Source organism: Peromyscus leucopus, chromosome 15, assembly GCF_004664715.2.
Source record: "Peromyscus leucopus breed LL Stock chromosome 15, UCI_PerLeu_2.1, whole genome shotgun sequence".
NCBI classification, from domain to species: domain Eukaryota; kingdom Metazoa; phylum Chordata; class Mammalia; order Rodentia; family Cricetidae; genus Peromyscus; species Peromyscus leucopus.
This window is the reverse complement of record NC_051076.1, coordinates 8,305,984-8,323,177: the sequence shown is the minus strand read 5'-3', so window position 1 is coordinate 8,323,177 and position 17,194 is coordinate 8,305,984. Positions and strand designations below refer to the sequence as shown.

The 17,194-nt window shown below is 44.5% G+C and overlaps 1 protein-coding gene across 5 annotated transcripts in view; it reads right to left on the bottom strand.

Moving 5' to 3' along the window:
• The window catches only part of Prox1 (prospero homeobox 1), a 52,459-nt gene that overhangs the window by 28,961 nt on the left and 6,304 nt on the right, over window positions 1–17,194 (bottom strand). For all 5 annotated transcript variants that reach the window (XM_028876769.2, XM_028876768.2, XM_028876774.2 and 2 more), the window contains exons 2-4: window positions 13,769–15,560; window positions 6,765–6,872; window positions 312–506 (exon numbers count right to left, since the gene is read on the bottom strand). In XM_028876769.2, the coding sequence (XP_028732602.1) occupies window positions 312–506; window positions 6,765–6,872; window positions 13,769–15,493 (2,028 nt within the window). In that variant the 5' untranslated portion in view covers window positions 15,494–15,560. The remainder of the gene's footprint in view (window positions 1–311; window positions 507–6,764; window positions 6,873–13,768; window positions 15,561–17,194) is intronic.

Sequence of the window (17,194 nt, the reverse complement as noted above, 5' to 3'; positions counted from 1 at the left end):
TTGCACACAGTATGTACACTTCAGCTCAAATGGTACCCCAGAACATAAATGAAACCATCCTATATTTGCCCTTTACTTTAGACTTTTTAGTTCCCTTTCCCATGGCCAACTGGGTCTTCCTTGTAAGCTGAGATGGGGGATGGGAATAGAATGGCTGTGGATGAGCCATGTGATCCTCCCGATTGACTGGCACGCTACTGTGTACATTTAAGTAAGATACCATCGCAAAAGCAGATTTAGAATCTGTCCCAAAGAGCACGAAAATAAATAATGAAAAAGGAGATGACCAAAGCCTGAAGACTGGCTCCTACCTCAAAATCATTTGCTTTGTTGTAGTGCATGTTGAGGGCTCGGTACAGCTCACAGTCTCTGGTGATGGACAGCTCTTCTGTGCTGGCGACCCCATCATTGATGGCTTGACGCGCATACTTCTCCATCTGAATATAGTAAAACTCACGGAAATTGCTGAACCACTTGATGAGCTGGGAGGTAATGCATCTGTTGAACTGTTAAATTCAAATGTTGAAAAAGGTGAGCATGCTGCTGCTCTTTTGTTAGTTGAGTTTGCTTAAATATCAGAAGCATTTTTAAAGTTTCACTCTCCGATTTACCTGGAAAGGTAGGTGTTAAGTTCCAGCAAAATGGCGGCAAGAGGAATGAACATTCTCACAGAGTATCAGGAAGCGTACCAATGACAGAAACCACACCACTGCCCTCGACACTTCAAGTGGAGAACCCATATTCTAAGTCAGATTTTCCTGAGAGGGATTGTCTTTTATGTAAAGAAAACCCCACTGTTCTACCTTCAGTAGAGCGCATGCGTCTGTCTACTGCATGGAAACACACTGGAGCCAGAGTCCTAGGCAGAGTTGTTGCTTCCAAGCTCCAGTGGTGATCAGCACCAAGACCATGCCTTCATCATTGGCAGGACATTGTGTGTGTGTGTGTGTGTGTGAGAGAGAGAGAGAGAGAGAGAGAGAGAGAGAGAGACAGAGAGAGAGAGACAGAGAGAGAGAGACAGAGAGAGAGAGACAGAGAGAGAGAGAGAGAGACAGAGAGACACAGAGAGAGAGACAGACAGAGAGAGAGAGAGGGAGAGAGGGAGAGAGGGAGGGAAGGAGGGAGAGAAAGTATGGATGTGTGTATGAGTGTATGTGAATGTATGTGAGTATGTGTGTGAGAGTGGGAGTGTATTTGTGTGTAGGAAATTGCTAGGCAAATGCTCTAAATCCCCATCCCTGTGTATATATTTTAAATAAGAATTTCTATCACTACATGATAATCTTATTCAATGAGGGAAGCCTGCTTTTCTGTAAAACAGTAAGACTGGGTTTTGCATAGGTTTTGCTGCTATGTGACCCCGTAGCCATCTTTCTGTAATCCATCCATTTTAGAGTTTGCCTACAGTATTTACTTCCAGTGTGGTCTGGGGAGACCCCGGTACCTGTTCCATGCTCTCTGCAACCAGCACTGGAAGGCCAGTGGCCTCTTCCCTGGATGGCCATGCTGTCTGGGAGGCGTGGTTAAGATACAGTTCACAGATGGCAGAGACAGGACCTTTATTACTTTTTTTTTTTTAATGCCACGTTACTATAGCATGATTGGGCTTTAAAAGTCTGTTTACCCAGGTTTCCCAACAACCTTTGAAATGAAGATGTCTTCCTGGATGGGCAAATGGTCCCATCCTTATTGACTGCTTTCCTTACGAAAAGGACAGGTGTGTCCTAACTTGCCAAGTCAAAACCAATAAATCCATCGCTTTCTGTCGGGCAGCCTGACAGACACCCCTGCCTTTTGTCATCAGGGCCATTCCCTTCCCTGGGCCCCCAGAAAAGGGTATGCATCCATCAAAAATCAACAAGGAACACTTATCAAATCCTGGCCCTGAGAATATCCAGGCTGCAACAGGATGACAGCTAAAGTGTGTATGGGCTGTAGTTACTACAGAAAGTTGTTTCTCTACCAGCAAAGATAATAAGTGAATGAAAATTTATGATAGAGAATGGAAGTCACAAGGAAACAGAAGCGGGGGGCTGGTGTTCCTCCCAGAAGGCCATCTTGCATCCTAATTGCCGTGGAGTTGCAAGGGCCCTTACAGATAATTGACCAGAAAATGATTAAGTCATCAGCAAACCGCTTCTGCTTGCAAGAGTTCAAACATGTACTTAACCTGTCCAAGAATTATATTTTCACTCTGTGCGTCTGCTCTGTCTCCATCCAGCCTCGCGGGGAACCCGATTAGAAAGACAACTGAAGGACCCCCGTTATCTGATCTTCTGGTGGCCGATTTCAATAGAACTTAAACCCATTACGATTTGCTGAACTTGGACTTCTTTCCTTTTTATCTGAGCAGTAAAACACACTGTCCAAATTTCCAGACACTGAGATAAGGCCTACAGGCCCCCGTGACGGCTAACTGTTCCTTTTTAATTCTTTTAGAACAAGAAACAAAACATTACAAAATGATAGCAGGCTGTGCAGTGGGGATGAAAATTGCTTTGACATGGAGATTAGGCCTCTGCATTGTTACAAGACATTGTCTCATATGGACAAGAGTACTGCAGGGGGAAAAATAGAGGGGCATTTTTTTTTTCTAGAATGGTCATGAATGACCTAATGGAGGTGGACAAAAAAGTAAGTGCGCTTGCCATTATGTGCGAATGGGACAGAAAGGGAGATTTAAAGCATATTGTTGGAGGCTGGAAATACCAGAGAGAGAGAATGGGCAGAAACAACAGACTCCAAACACGAGACAGGCAAAATGAGCAGTTGCCCAAAGCCCCAAGAGCCAGGCTTTCCCCTCCACCAAAGGGAAATGAAATGTGCTCTGTTTTTCGTTCCGGGCTAAGAGCAAAATGCAAGCGGCCCGATCTCCAGATCTTCACGCGGAAGGAGGAGAAGTATTCAACTTTAAAAGAGTTAATTCCGCGCGCTCCGCGTAGCGCTTTACGAGCAAAGGATCAATTGTTCTATGAAGGCAAGCTCTGTAGTGTGCTAATGTGTTACTGCAAAAACTAATCGCTTCAATAAAGAGGCTGTGTTTCCAGAGTGTGCGAGTCCCTGTGACTTTGATTAATACTTCCCACGGGACATCTCAGCCTCAATATGGGCTGGAGAAACTTCCTAAATATTCAATGAGCATGGTCAAAAGATGTATAAAACAAATCAACCTGACACCTTAATCCGGCTAGGCAGCAGTTGACTCAAGGGGTGGAGGGAACGAGATACATCATTTAACACTGCAGACTTGAAAGGCTGTGAATGCCTGCTCCTCAAAGCTGAGATGACACCGAATCTGTTGTATTTAGTGGTCTAGGAGTTATTGGTGTGTACGTTAAAATCACCCAGTAGTGAACAGGAAGCCAGGGAGGCCCTTCCATCCTGGCATCTCTTGCACATTCATGAACCTGTTCTCAATGGGCCTGAAAACAGGATGAGCAGAAGCCCTTGTCTAAGTGTCCTTGGAAGGGTGGAGCTGGATTCTCTGAGGGAACACAGAACTTCAGATTCTCACTGGAGCAGGTAAACCAAGGCATCCCGGGATTTGCCTCTTGTTTCCACCGTCCCTACACATCACTGAGTGCCTGCGACTCCCTTCTAACTCTCCTTCTCCGGGGTGACGGAGACTATCTTTCGCCTTCCACAGTGGAAGCCATGTGGGGCTGGTCCGGCGTGCTCCAGGCCTGGAGGGTGGGGCTGGTCAACAGTGCTCCAGGCCTGGAGGGGGACGTGAAGTCATGTGCCTCACTCAGTCAGCTCACCTTCAGGAGCTCCAGGAAGGATGGACTCCATCCAACACCTGGCCTCCAGCTATGGCTATGACAGACATCTAGGTAACACCTACCTCGGGAAATTAAATAGTTTCTGCATTAACTGTTTCTCCTGGTTGTTTTTTATTGCAGAACTAATGTAATGCATAGTAACTATTTGAAGTGGAAATGACTCAACAATTTGAAAAAGTATATTTTATTAGGGTTGGAACTTTTTTTTTGTTTTAATGAATGTGCCAAGCCAAGTGCTGCCTGTCTTTTTCAAGATAGTGGCATTTCTGATGAAATTCTAGGGTCCCTTCCCCAATTTCTAGCGACCTCTCAATTCTGAAGTGGTTTCTTGAATCTTAACTGCAATAAAAATTTGCACTGTGTATCCACACATAGCACAGTATCTAGTTCTTTTAGCCTTAAAAAGAAACAGATATGACTGTAAGTAGATGTGATACAGCATAATGAGCCTATGTTTGCACATAGCAGAGAATCAACAGACTTGGGGTCACCCTAACTTTAGGGAAGTCTCAGGCTACTTGTCGCTGTCCTCTGAAAGTTCTGAAGCACCTCATTTAAATTGCCTCCTGTGCACAACATCCAAGCATCACTTTCATAAGCTCAAAGAATACAAATTCATTTATTACTAGCCAAATTGAAAGATGTAATTAGGAAAGTTAAAAATGTATAATTCATTCCAAAAAATGAATGAGAAATGACCTTCTGTGGCTTTCTGCTGTGGGTCACACATACTACTGTTCCCTTTCATTACAGAGGACAATTATTATTCAACTAAACTCGCACATACCTTAGCCGTCATCTCTCCTAGTGTGACTAAAGATGGGCAGATCTATAACTGAATATTAGTGCTTTTAAAAGTCAAACATTTACCTAGGTATTTTATTGTGGCTTGGACAAGGTAAGTAGTTACCTGTGCAGCTGGTTTACTAGGTGCGTCCTGCAGGGATGAGACATTTCTTTTTTTCAGATCTTAGTCCCTCAGCATTCATGCAAATAAACAGAACCTGGAACATTTTTAATGTCTGTATCTACTCTTGAGGAGTGCTGTTCGGCTCAAAATAGCCTGGGTTCTTCCACCAGCCTATCCCACCCGCTCCTCCACCCCCTGGAGGAGGCTCATTTCGCTGCTGAGTGACCCCGTGTTCAAAAAGTTCTTCAGTCTACCTCTGGATGGAAGGTGCTATATAAAAATATATGAGGCAATGTCATAATGTTATAAAAATGCAATAGATCGTTTCAGTAAGAGAGGTGAATCGGGAGGTAACAAGACTCACACACGTGTGCACACGGTGCACACAATTATAATCCTCCTTGTCTCCTTCTTAGAACCAAAGAGAGGTTGGCCAGGTCCTAGAAGGCTTTCGGGCATATCCAACTGACAATCAAGGATATCTATGGATGTGCCCTAACTTAATTTAAAACATTATGGAAATTATTTTTGTGATGTGTGTGTGTGTGTGTGTATGTGTGTGTGTGTTTATCACTACTGCTAAACTAAAACTCAGTTCCTGAGTATGATGAACTTTGAGAATGGCAATGTCCTGCCCCAATGTCTAAAGGTTGGGCAGGCCTGTGAGTGAGACTAAAACTGGCTAGTCCTCAACCACTTGCTCTGACCAATACATCTATTGTAGAGTGACATCCAGCAAATTCAAGTCCTTTTCCTGACCCCTGTGGCCCCAGCTTTTTGTGTGCCTATGGTTCCTTCTTCAGCCTCGGGCTACCAGCCCCACCCTGTCCAGTTGGTTGGTGCTGGGTGAGGGAAAGAACACACCTCCCACATGAGCGACACAGCAAGAGAGAAAACACTGAAGTCAATGCACAGGTCAGAAGCAAACAGGAAGGAAAACAAAATGTCTCCCAGAAGGCCAAATGAAGCATTAGTGGCAGAAACTAACCAACTGGCCTGCAAAACACAGCCGTAGGCTAGACCTGGGCATGAGATGCAGACAAGCTGTGAGTGAGGGAGAGGGAGAAGAACAGGCACATTGGTGGCTTGTGAGAGCTTGGTTGAAGAAATCAGAACTTGTATACACTGAGGTAGGCAGGGGAAGGGCTTGAGGAGGGGGGAACCTCCTAACCCCCCCAAACTAATCTAGCTAATGTAATGTTTATCAAATTCCTTGGATAATGATACTGTGTCATTATAATCACCAAAACCCAGTCTATGTTTTTAAAAAAGTTACAGATGATTAACACGACTTCAAGTTGATGCAAATAACTACTTCAAACCCACATACAACACCCATGCACGCATGCGTGTACACACACACACACACACACACACACACACACACACACGCATGCACGTGCGTGCACACAGAGAGAACCAGGAGGTCCCAGTATTCTGTAGAACGAGGGGGGCTGCAGCTGTAGGCCGACAGCTTTCATATCCTCATTTGAATAATGTGTCCTGAATCTGTCACTTTATTCATCCCCCTTATGCTCAGTGTACTCTACATCAACAACAAATTAAGTTGTAAGTAAGAGACAATCATCACTTTTGTTTTTAAGCAGCTACTGCATAGAGAATTTCAGTGTTCACTCCTTTCAACAGGGGCAGAGGAGGTGCTAAGAGTTAGCTTTCAGAGGCACAAATCGGAGAAACCAACGAGAACAGAAACAGTTTACTGTTGCAGAGGGGGCTGATTTTTTTTTTTTTTGTTTGTTTGTTTGTTTGTTTTTTTCCCCTGGAACATCCAGGCATTACCAGTGGAGATTTCATCCAGGAAGCTACTAAAACATGCAAAGTCTCCTGGACTGCACTGGTTACACATGTGACTTGGGAAACACCATTAGGTCTTAAGAGACAAGTGGTATCTTTGCTTCGCACCTTTAGAAGACAGGACAAGTACAGCCAATCATTCACATCACAGGTGTAGCCACAAGTTGACCCCACACGCATCTCCACGAACTCCTGAGAGTTCAGATCACTGCTGCACCCACAGACAATGAAAGATGGGCAATAAAAGCAGTCCCTACCTTTACATCAGAGAAGTAGGTCTTCAGCATGTTGGAACTGGGGTAACGGGTGTAAAAGAACATGAGCTTTGCCTTTTTCAAGTGATTGGGCGACAACCCTTCCTGCATGTAGGATGCAACCAGTTAAGGCACAAACAAGGTTAAATGAAAGGGGCTGTCCTTCCTGTCCCCATCCCCACACACACTCAGAGGTCTAGAGTCCCACAAGCAGCCCTGGGAAAGCTGGGTGGTCATCCATAGAGACTGTGGAATCCATCACGAACTGGCCACCTTGGGCTTAGAATGCTCACCACCTGTCTTGGATTGCCAAAGGGAATGGTTAGGATGCACAATTCAATTGCAGATTCTTGGCTACTTCCTGATGAGGATGGCCAAGCCCTCCTCCCCCATTTGAAGTCCAGTATGCTATCCATAGTGTTCACTTGTTGCTAAGGAGACAGACCAGCCTAACACCATGGCAGGAGTCTTACCTAGGAGCTGCGTTCTTTCTCTGCAGTTACCATTCTGTTTGCTCTTTTCTGTACACGCTGCAGTTTACCGCAGATCACCACACTGACCTAGGTAAAGCTACACAGCTCGTTATTTTGAACATGGTTATGCAAGCTCCATGTTCTCACTTGCAGCGCTATCACAGCGAGGCTTCAGGACTCAATTTCATTCTATCTTATTTCGATTGTCTTTGAACTGTTTCTTTTAAAATAACAATTCACACTTGGGAGGGGTAGTCCGGCACGAGAGAACAAGAAGCGGGTGGTGCCTTTGTTAAGGCGACGGCTCACCACTAAATACAATTTGCCCGTCCTGGATTTATAGTTAACTCCTTTGAGAATGGCCCAGTAGTTGGGGGCTAACAAATCAATACATGTGGGTTAGCAGATCAATAAGTAGCCACTTACCCCAAATAAGAAGGCCTATTTATCTGGAAACATCATCACCTTTTAGATCTGTAAACAGTGGCAACGAAAACAGTTCCCAGGAGAATGGGAGGCTAACCATAACAATCCAGGCTGCCTGATTCTCTCTCAGATTCTTGGCACTCCTCAGCAGGCTCCGAGCTGGGATGGCTCTGGTCACATCTGTGCCGCAGCCTGGCCCTGCCATTTCCTCAGCAAATTAATGGCTTTATAATTTATCAGAGATGAAGATGCACGTGGAGAAAATCAATGTGGTCCCCCACAAGGTCAATTAAGGGTCCTTCCTAGAGGCTCCTCTGAGGACTCTCTCTTAAAGGAGAGTGGGAAAAAATAAAGGTAGAAAACAGAAAAGAAAGTGGTGTGTGTGTGTGTGTGTGTGTGTGTGTGTGTGTGTGTGTGTGTGTGTCCCCACACAGAGTTAGCTACCTGGGAAAATTTCACACCTTAGGAAGAAAGGTCAGATAAACATAGACATTTGGGAAAGAGAACAGGCTCCCAGTGACCTCCATTAGGAACGGCACTGTGAACTGGAAGAATAGTGGGGAACCAGGAAGGATCTGAAGATTCATAATCAAATTAATATCGATAAGCTCTTGACTACTCCTGACCAAACCCTCTGCCGTGAATGTGTTCTGAGGACATCCTCCCGTACAGCCTATGCTGCTAAAGGAAAAAAAGAAGATCGCCGTTGTTTTTAAATAGAAAAGTTAACTGTTGTGGCTTTGTGTGTGTGTGTGTGTGTGTGTGTGTGTGTGTGTGTGTGTGTGTGTGTGTTTAACTGAGACTAAACACTGAAGAAAGAAATTTTGATTTTTCAGTGTGCAAGCCAAAGCAGCTTAACTGGACTTGTGTTTTTGTTTAAGGTCCTTAATGATTACAAAGACGATAATTTATGACTGACATACTTGTTGTGCCAAGGAAAAGCTGAAAGGCCCTCCAGTAACCTCCATTAGACTGATGGAGACGACGAAAGGAGCCGGGCACTTCAGGACCATCTGCCCAAATGGATAAGTGAAATCATAGTTGCAAGCTGTCTCCCGGCCTCATGACAAGAGTTTTAAGCGAGCCCAAACTTGGATGAATATCTTCGATCTGGGTTCTAATCTTTTCTTTCAGAGGGCCCTGCCTGTGATTCTAAGTCCCGAATCTTGTAGATTTGGTGTCGTACAAAAGACAATCTGTTGGGTTGTGTGTGTGAGAGGCACAAAGATGCCCAAATACCCTGGGGCTTTCCATGCATCTAAATTTTGTTAAGATATTTTAGCTTTCTGTATTAAAAAAAAAATCCATTCTTTTTTTTTAAAATCAGAATTTAGAAGCTTTTTATTTAATGAAAAAAAATCATTATTCTGATTTGGATTGCTCAAGTTTTTGCTTAAAGATGTTTCTGGTTGGTAATACCTGGCACCATCTGCCCAAAGAGGACACAGAACCTGTCTCTGTCCCTCTGGATCCTTGTGTAATTAAGATAAAAATCTCATAAAATATATGTTTCTAATAAACTATTAAAAATAGCTAATGAAACATTTAAAAGCCAGCAGTTAGATAATCCTTTTTTTTTTTCCCCTCCTCAAAATCAATCTGAACTGACCAATTGGTTAATTTCCCTTTTAAGTGCTTGTGCTGAAAGCGACCGCTCTTCCAAGAAAGCACTAGCTGTTTCCTGGATACTTACACACGCACAATGACTCACGATGGAATAGATTCAGTAAACATACAGCTGTACTGAACACGAGCTAAGCTCCATTCAAGGCCAGGGAAGAAAATGAGCACAAATAAATATTAAGGAGGTGAAGGGCTGGGGGAGGGGAGGGGGTGCAAACAAGCGCTGTCCCGGCAGCTCGCACAGCTCGCCTCAGTTCTCTGAGCCCCAGCTTTGTGAAGACAGATGACATTCAATTCTATGTGTAATGCAAAATAGACAATAACTGGAGAAACCTGAGACGGCTGCCAGGTGTGAAAAAAAAGAAAAGAAAGAAAAGGAAAAAAGAAAAGATGATAAATCCATAAATTAATGAAAGACATCTGCTTGGCATATAAAGGATCAGGAGAGGAGAGGGGTACAGCTGGACCTGAGAGCCCAAACAACCTGAGAGTCTCAATGTGGTTTGTTTACCAAGCACAATATAACCTTACCTCAACAGCAGCCGCAGCAGGAACAGCTCAGGCAGCAGAAAGGCAAATGCAGGAAGAATAGGCCCTGAAGGCTACAGGAAGGAAAAAAGAATTCCCCTAGTTGAACTCTGAGTTTCGAGCAGCATTTCCACACGGGGAAGAGGGTTATCCATGTTCTAAACACTTGGAAACGGAAAGAATTTTCCTTCTCTGATTTGCTCTGCGGCTTTCCTAAGAAAATTCAAAGGATGGAAGGAAAAGAGCTAAACTCTCATTTAGTGACAGCAATGGAGCAGGCTGTCACTCTACCAGGAGTCTGACACCAGCAGAGAGCTGTGGAGGCTTTTTGTTTGTTTGTTTGTTTATCTGTTTTAATGACTCCCCCCCACCCCCCACCCCCAGATGGTTAGGTGCCTATAGCTATTCAAGATTTCATCTATGTGTTAAATTCCAAGGCCCTCCAAGGCATCGAAAAATGTCAAAGATCACACTTCACACCTATATTCCCAGCATGAGGGATGCTGAGGCAGGAGGATTGTTGTGACCTCAAGGCCAGACTAGGCTACATAGTGAGACTTTCTCTCAACAAACCAAAAAGAACAACGACAAAAACAATCATTTTAAACCGGTGTTTCATGGCTGGACTTCAATTCGTGCCCTGAAACAGTCTTCCCTTCTCAACCCTGAATATTCGTGAGACATCCTTCGCAAATGTCAATCCCAGAGAAGAGGCTGAGGACCTCCAGCTGCACATCTCTTAATGGTTCATCTGACAACCTTGGGCTTGAGCTGGGTGGATGCAAATGTGAAAGGCGCACACAAGGCTATTTTTCTTGAGATGCAAAGAAGATGTGAGACAAGGAACATCACAAAGAAAGACAATTGGCTAGTGATTCTTTGGGAATTTGAATAAAACTTAGTATTTGATTAAACGGATTCATTTGCAAAGATATTGAACACACTGTTTTATGCCCAAGACACAAGCTTTTTGACCAGGTGCACTGAGGTTCCATTTACCACAAACACGACCCTCACTTCCTTCCTTCTGGAGGGACTACAAGGCCGTGAGCCTAGTCTTTCAAACATATATGACAAATATGTTCACCAGAGCCTGGAGCCACTTGAGAAGCCGGCATTCACTACTGTTCTTTATCATGGCTACTTCACTGAGAAACAGGAATGCCCTTTGGAGTAAGAAAGAAGTGTTCTTGAAGGGAGAGATTGGGCAGCCCTGGAGTGATTGTTCAGTGGGCAGGCTGATCACCTAACATGTACAAGATCCTGGGTTCAATCCCTAGCATGCTGAGGGTCTGAAAACAGAAGTTATTCATGGCAATTTAAAGAACTTTAAAAGCACAGTAATGGTTTGGTGGTCCTCATGTACCATCCCAGTACATTTCTACTCACTCCATCAATATTTCCCCTCTAAGGCCTTGTAGTCTAAAAACTGAAGTACAACATTACTTGCTGCAATTCCTCAAGATTTTATCAATCAAAGCTTGAGCTTTATTTGTTTGTTTGTTTGTTTGTCTGTCTGTTTGTTTTGTCTAAAACAGAACAGAACGGTTCTGTAGAGCAGTAGGAGTGTGTTTCAGGCGAGCCACACCCAGGGGATCAAGTGCTGTGGTTTGCCTGTCCTTTCCCTAAGACCTGAGCTAGTAACAAGCTGGCCAGTCACAGGGACATGGAGTAGAGGAGAGCAGAAATCCAGAGGTTAGGAGGCCAAAATGTAAGAAACAAAATGGCTAATTACAAGAGGCCCAAGGCCATGGAGCCTGAGGAAGGAAGCAACCCCAGACATAAAACCCTGTACTTCAGGCCCACATGGGTTTCTCCTGCCACCACTGCTCAGAAAAGGCTGTCTATAGCAGGACACAGGAAAAGTCACCCTGGAGAAGGGACTCTTCCCTTCAAATCCTCAAAATTCCTCAGGGGATTTAGAGAGGACAGCACAGTGAGCTTAGCAAATACTTAAAGCAAACCAAAGACTTTTCTTTCCCTAGAAGACCAAGCGAAAGAAAAAGGGGCATGATTACAATTGTCTGATCAGGATACCAAGTCCAAACTTAGAAAGCTGGTGTTATCAGCGAGACGTTTCTGTGTACTTTCAGGATTCTGAAACTTAGCTTAACTGGTCACTAAGAGGAGCACGTTACTGTGTGTGTGTGTGTGTGGTGGGGGCAACAACCACTGCTACTTTCCTATTTGTTTTAAATTGTAGTTCTCTGAGGTGCAAGGAGTCTAGCCTTAGACATAAATCAGCCTAATGTGATGGTGTTCTCGGCTAGGTTGACGACTGCTCAAGCCATCCTACCTCCTTCCTTTCCCTTCCTGCTGCCCAGCAGCTCTGAGTGGCTTTGAGCAAGATGCATTGCCAGCTGGTGATATAGAAGCCAACCGACAGGCTTAACTTTCGGTGCACTGAATTTTAGGTTTTGAAAAACGGAGGTTGAACCAGCAAACAAGCTCAGACTCAGATCTAAGACCTCAGTGTCTTTCTTTGCCTGAGATGTTCTTGTCTTTATAGGGCTGGGAAGTGATTCTGGGCTTAGTGGCCCAAGAGGTCTCTTACTTGTGGCTTTAGCTCACTTTACCAATCCACCATGGCTGCCCTGGAGGAATGAGAGCATATTTCTGTCATCCTGGGGACTTGGATCTCTGTGCAGCCTATGGAGTGGGCTCTGCTACCAAAATGTCAATCTCTGTCAGCAGGACTATTGCTCAAAATCCTCAGTTTAGTAACAGCCAACTTAACTGCTAAATTTTATATCCATCTGGTAATTTATTATACAAGAGGCATGTCTCCACCTGCCCCCAAATGCTACTATTCCCTCTACACACAAAAGACAAACAACCACTATATATATATATATATATATATATATATATATAATATATATATATATATATTGAAAGGACTGACTTGTAGAAGGAAAAAAGTTATGAATTAAAAATCACTGGAGTACAGGACAGATATGCTAAAAATATAATTGACATCTCTACCTAAGAATCAGGTTCAGGATGGAAAAGAGTCATTAAAGAGGCCATTTTTATACAGCTGAGTTTTGGATTTAACTGTGTTCTCTCGTTTTCCAAAATAATTTGCTTTGTGTATGTTAGGACAAAAGATTTCTGTGTTTGGCTGAGCAGAGGTCACTCATGCGTACAGGCAGCTGCCCCAGACCCACAGAACAGACCTTGGTGATACAGAGAGGCTGACGCCGTCTGAATAAATCAGTACCTGCCCATTTCCTTTAAAAAAAAATCTCACTTAAGATTAAAGACAGAATGCAAACCCTCCCTACACCCAGGGTTAGCCCACAGCCTCCTTGTCTTCATGAGATCTAGTCAGACCTCTGAAGCCACAGTGGCCTCAAAGGCAGTTGGCAGTGAGAATTCTTGGTGGAATCACAGGTCTGAAAACTGGCTTTTCTCCTTAATTCTGTCCTAAAACTTACCATCGTTATAAAATTCAGTATTTACAAGGTATCGTTCCCCCCACTCCATCTGCTCTCAAGAAAGGAGTCAAGAAAGTCACATAGGAAGAAAGACAGGAAAAAGCACTGTTGGGAATTTGTCTTACAGAAGTTCCCAGAGGCAGTTACATACTTGTCCAAGTTGCAGAGATGCTGGAGTTAGTTTTTAAGTTTCTCTGCAATCAGAAACACCCAGTGCATGGCTCCTACGGGACTAATACATTAAATAATAGGAAAGACTACATTCTTAAGAAGGTACTGGCTGTGCACTGTGGTGCATGCCTGTCCTCTGAGCACCTCCCGGGAGCCAGGCCAGTCTGGGCTACAGAGTGAAACCGTCTCAAAGTCCACAAGCCCAAACAAAACTAAACCCCACAGAACAGCCAAAACCATATTGACATAGGTCATCCTATATAGATAGTGTGAGCGTCTAAGCTTTGTGGGCTGGGGGGGGGGGCTTTGTTTATGTTTGTTCTTGAGGGGAAAGATAAAAGGATATTGCGCTTCCCGAGTAAGGTGAGATGTCGGACATATCTTGAAGATCTCCACACTCAGACTTTATGAGTGACAAAGAGAGTCCTTCTGCGGTGCTGGGTGGGTGTGCTGGTGAACAGGGGTGGTGGCTCAGATGATGGGATGACATCTTGGTCCTCAGACTCGTTGTGTCCCTCGTCAAGTCTAAGGACTCAGGAGAGGCTCTGTCTTTTCCCGAGAAGGAGCCGGAGGGAGCACCTAGTGGACTCTGAAATGGGTAGGCCATCAAGGGCAGGGGAAAGGGATGGCGGAAGCTCGGGGTGGTGAAGCCAGCGGTGGCGGAAAGAGGCGACTGGTGGAGGGTCTGGTGGTGGCCACCAGCGGCTGGGCCAGAGGCAGATTGCTCGGATGAGTTTTTGCGGACCACCAGGGGAAGGGCTTCGGTCTGGTCTGTGGAACTGGGCATCTGCACATTGCCAAAGGTGTCCAGGGGGTTCGGAATGATGACGTCACCAAAGCATTGCAGGCGCTGGTTGGCCGTATGAAAATTGTGGTTTTCCCCATTGACCGCGAATCTGGCCTGGGGGATCTGGAGAGGTGGGAAGACCTGAGGAACCTGGCGAGAGGGTTTGGCTGAGAAGACTTTGACCACCGTGTCCACGACCTGTGACATGGCCGTGTTCAGCTCCTGTTTTAAGGTCTCTGCCAGATGCTTGCCTTCTGGCTGCAAGGAGTTTGGCCCGTGGTCTCTCTCTTTGTTGCTGCCTTCTCGCTTCGGCTTGTTCTCGGCCATCTCCTGCTCCCTGATCAGGGCTCGAGCCCTGTCGATGAACTGCCCCGGGTCCAGCTCACACATCTCACTGTCAGAGCGCCCCACCGAGTCCTGGGCCCGTGCATCCAGGATCTCCGATCGCATGCTGTCTTCAGACAGGTCGCCATCTTCATCATTTTCAGAGTCCGTGCTGTCATAGACCTGGTAGAACTTCTCCTGCAGCTGGCGCAGCTGCTTCTGCATGTCTTCCAGCTGCTGTTTCAGCTGTCGGCGCTCCTCTCGCTTCTGTTCTTTTCGGGCTGAAACCAGCTGCTGGAAACTCTGTTGCTGCTGCTGGGGCAGCTTCTGCTTGCGTTTGTTTTCTCTGTAACTTTCTCGGGGACTAACAGACTGCGGGGCCATCTCTCTTTCATTCTCATTGCCCCTTAATGCCACACTGGGGGAATGGCTCATACCCCGGATGATATTCTCAACCCGGGCGCGCTTTGCTCTCAGGTGCTCATCGCATAAGCGATCCACATCAAACTGGCTCATAGTAGGCCTGCCAAAAGGGGAAAGACACTCTGGGGGGCTGTCTCTTGAAGAGTTGCTGCATATATCCTCCTGATGTACTTCGGAGCCTGTGCTGGAGAGGCCGCTGGCTTGGAAACTGGGCTCGGTGCCACCGTTTTTGTTCATGTTATTTTTCAACAGCTGGGAAATTATAGTTGCTCCTGGAAAAGGCATCATGGCATCTTCATACGAGTTCGCCCTCTTCAGCAGCTTGCGGAGTACGTTCGACTTTTCCCCATCTGCGTGTTGCACCACAGAATATTCAACATCCTGCTCTGAGCCTTGGGGATTCATGGCACTGAAAAATGTTGCCCTTGCCTTAGCAAAAAATGCAGATGCTGTCCCTACTGTCCTTTTCACTCCAATGTCAACCCTTCTCCTCTTGGTTTGCCGGCTTAAGAGGGCTGTGCTGTCATGGTCAGGCATCACTGGACAGTTATTGTGCCATCTTCAAAAGCTCGTCAGCTGGGCACAGCTCAAGAATCCCGGGACCCTGGCCAACAGAACAAAAGGACTGATGAATCATTTTCTTTAAATTTCTCCAAATTTCCTGACCTCAATCCTGAATCAAATGCAAAATGCATAGGCTCTGGGATTTATGGCACATCACAATTATTGCAATTTATCATGAACTCCGCTTGAAATGAAACATTTTTAAATATTTCTGCTCCACTGGTTTAAGATGGATTAAGATTAAAAAAAAAAAAAAAAAGCAAAAACTGCTTAAGCACCAGTAATATGATTCTCTTTCACAAATGCCTAAAATGATACTGTTTATCTTCGGAAGAAATGGCAGATTAGAAGAACACAGCCTCTGACGAGCAATTGATTAAATCTGGGGGCATTGAGATTCTTATTATAAAAGAAGAGGGGAGCTGGTCACACTTAAGAAACAGGGTTAAATTTTGAGGCCGCATGAAATTTGGATGAAGATCTGATCTGGAAAGCACTGGGGCATTCATGTTACTGAAGGAAGGGAAGGCTCAACTAGATGCAGATATTTAGCACACACTTACTACTGAATTTAAAAATGAATCCTGTCATATGTGAAATGGGAACAATATTACTGGTCTGTTAAGCACCGAGATAAAGGCAGATACTCATTGTTCAGTATTGCTTATTTAGCACAGTTATGGGTTTTGATCAGTGAGTTCACAGGTATGGTATCTGTTGCTGTGTCCACATATAACAAGGACATGTTTAGAAATGGTCACAGTATCCTTTTGGTGGCTCCAATTGTTAGAAAGTTAGACTGGCTGTTGCTACATATTGGGAGCCGGTATGTGTAACAGGGCATTACTGGGCCAGGCAAGACTACACACATCTTTAGTACCAGTTTTGTTCTGGTAAAATCTGCCAAAACAGTACTTCAAACAGCTAAGAAACTCTTACATATATACCATTTGAGATATTGCTGCCTATGCCAAGGAAAGTGGAGGAAGAGGGTAGGGAAGCTAAACAGAAGAAGCAACTGGAGAAAGATATAAAAAATAAAATATCAATCAAATATATGAGAAAGGGAGATGGCTTCTTTGTACGTGAACTAGCATTGTTTTAGGGGGCAAGATATAAAAAGGAAACATCCTTGCCTACATTTTATCAAAGGCCTTTGATACATTGTGTCACTTAGTAACTAGCTCCAGATTTTATATGCAAAAAAAAAAAAAAAAAAAAACACAAAAAAAACCCCAGCACATCTTTTTGTTTACAATTAACGTTTTATGAAGAAAATGAAAATACTGCCTTCATGCCGGGTTTATCTGATATTGAACTTCGAATTTGCTTAACAGACCACATCTTCACAATAACAGGGTCCATTGCCAAAGGCAGCGTGTGGAGTGCTTGGAATCTCTCCCATCTCTTTCGGTTCACCTGTAAAAACATCTACGTGCTCCCTAGGAGTACATCTGTGGCTAGTTTTAAAGAATGACTACCCATGCAAATAGGCATAATTTCAGCATGAAATAATCTGTAAAAATCAAGAAAATGCTCCATGCTTACATGGCAACAATATGTTGGCTTTTTTTTTTTTTCATGACAACTATTTCACCATGCTGTTTGCTCTTCGTGTTTTTCTCTGAAGACAAAATATTTTTAGAAGAGCCTGCTTCAGGGTGTCCTGAGGCA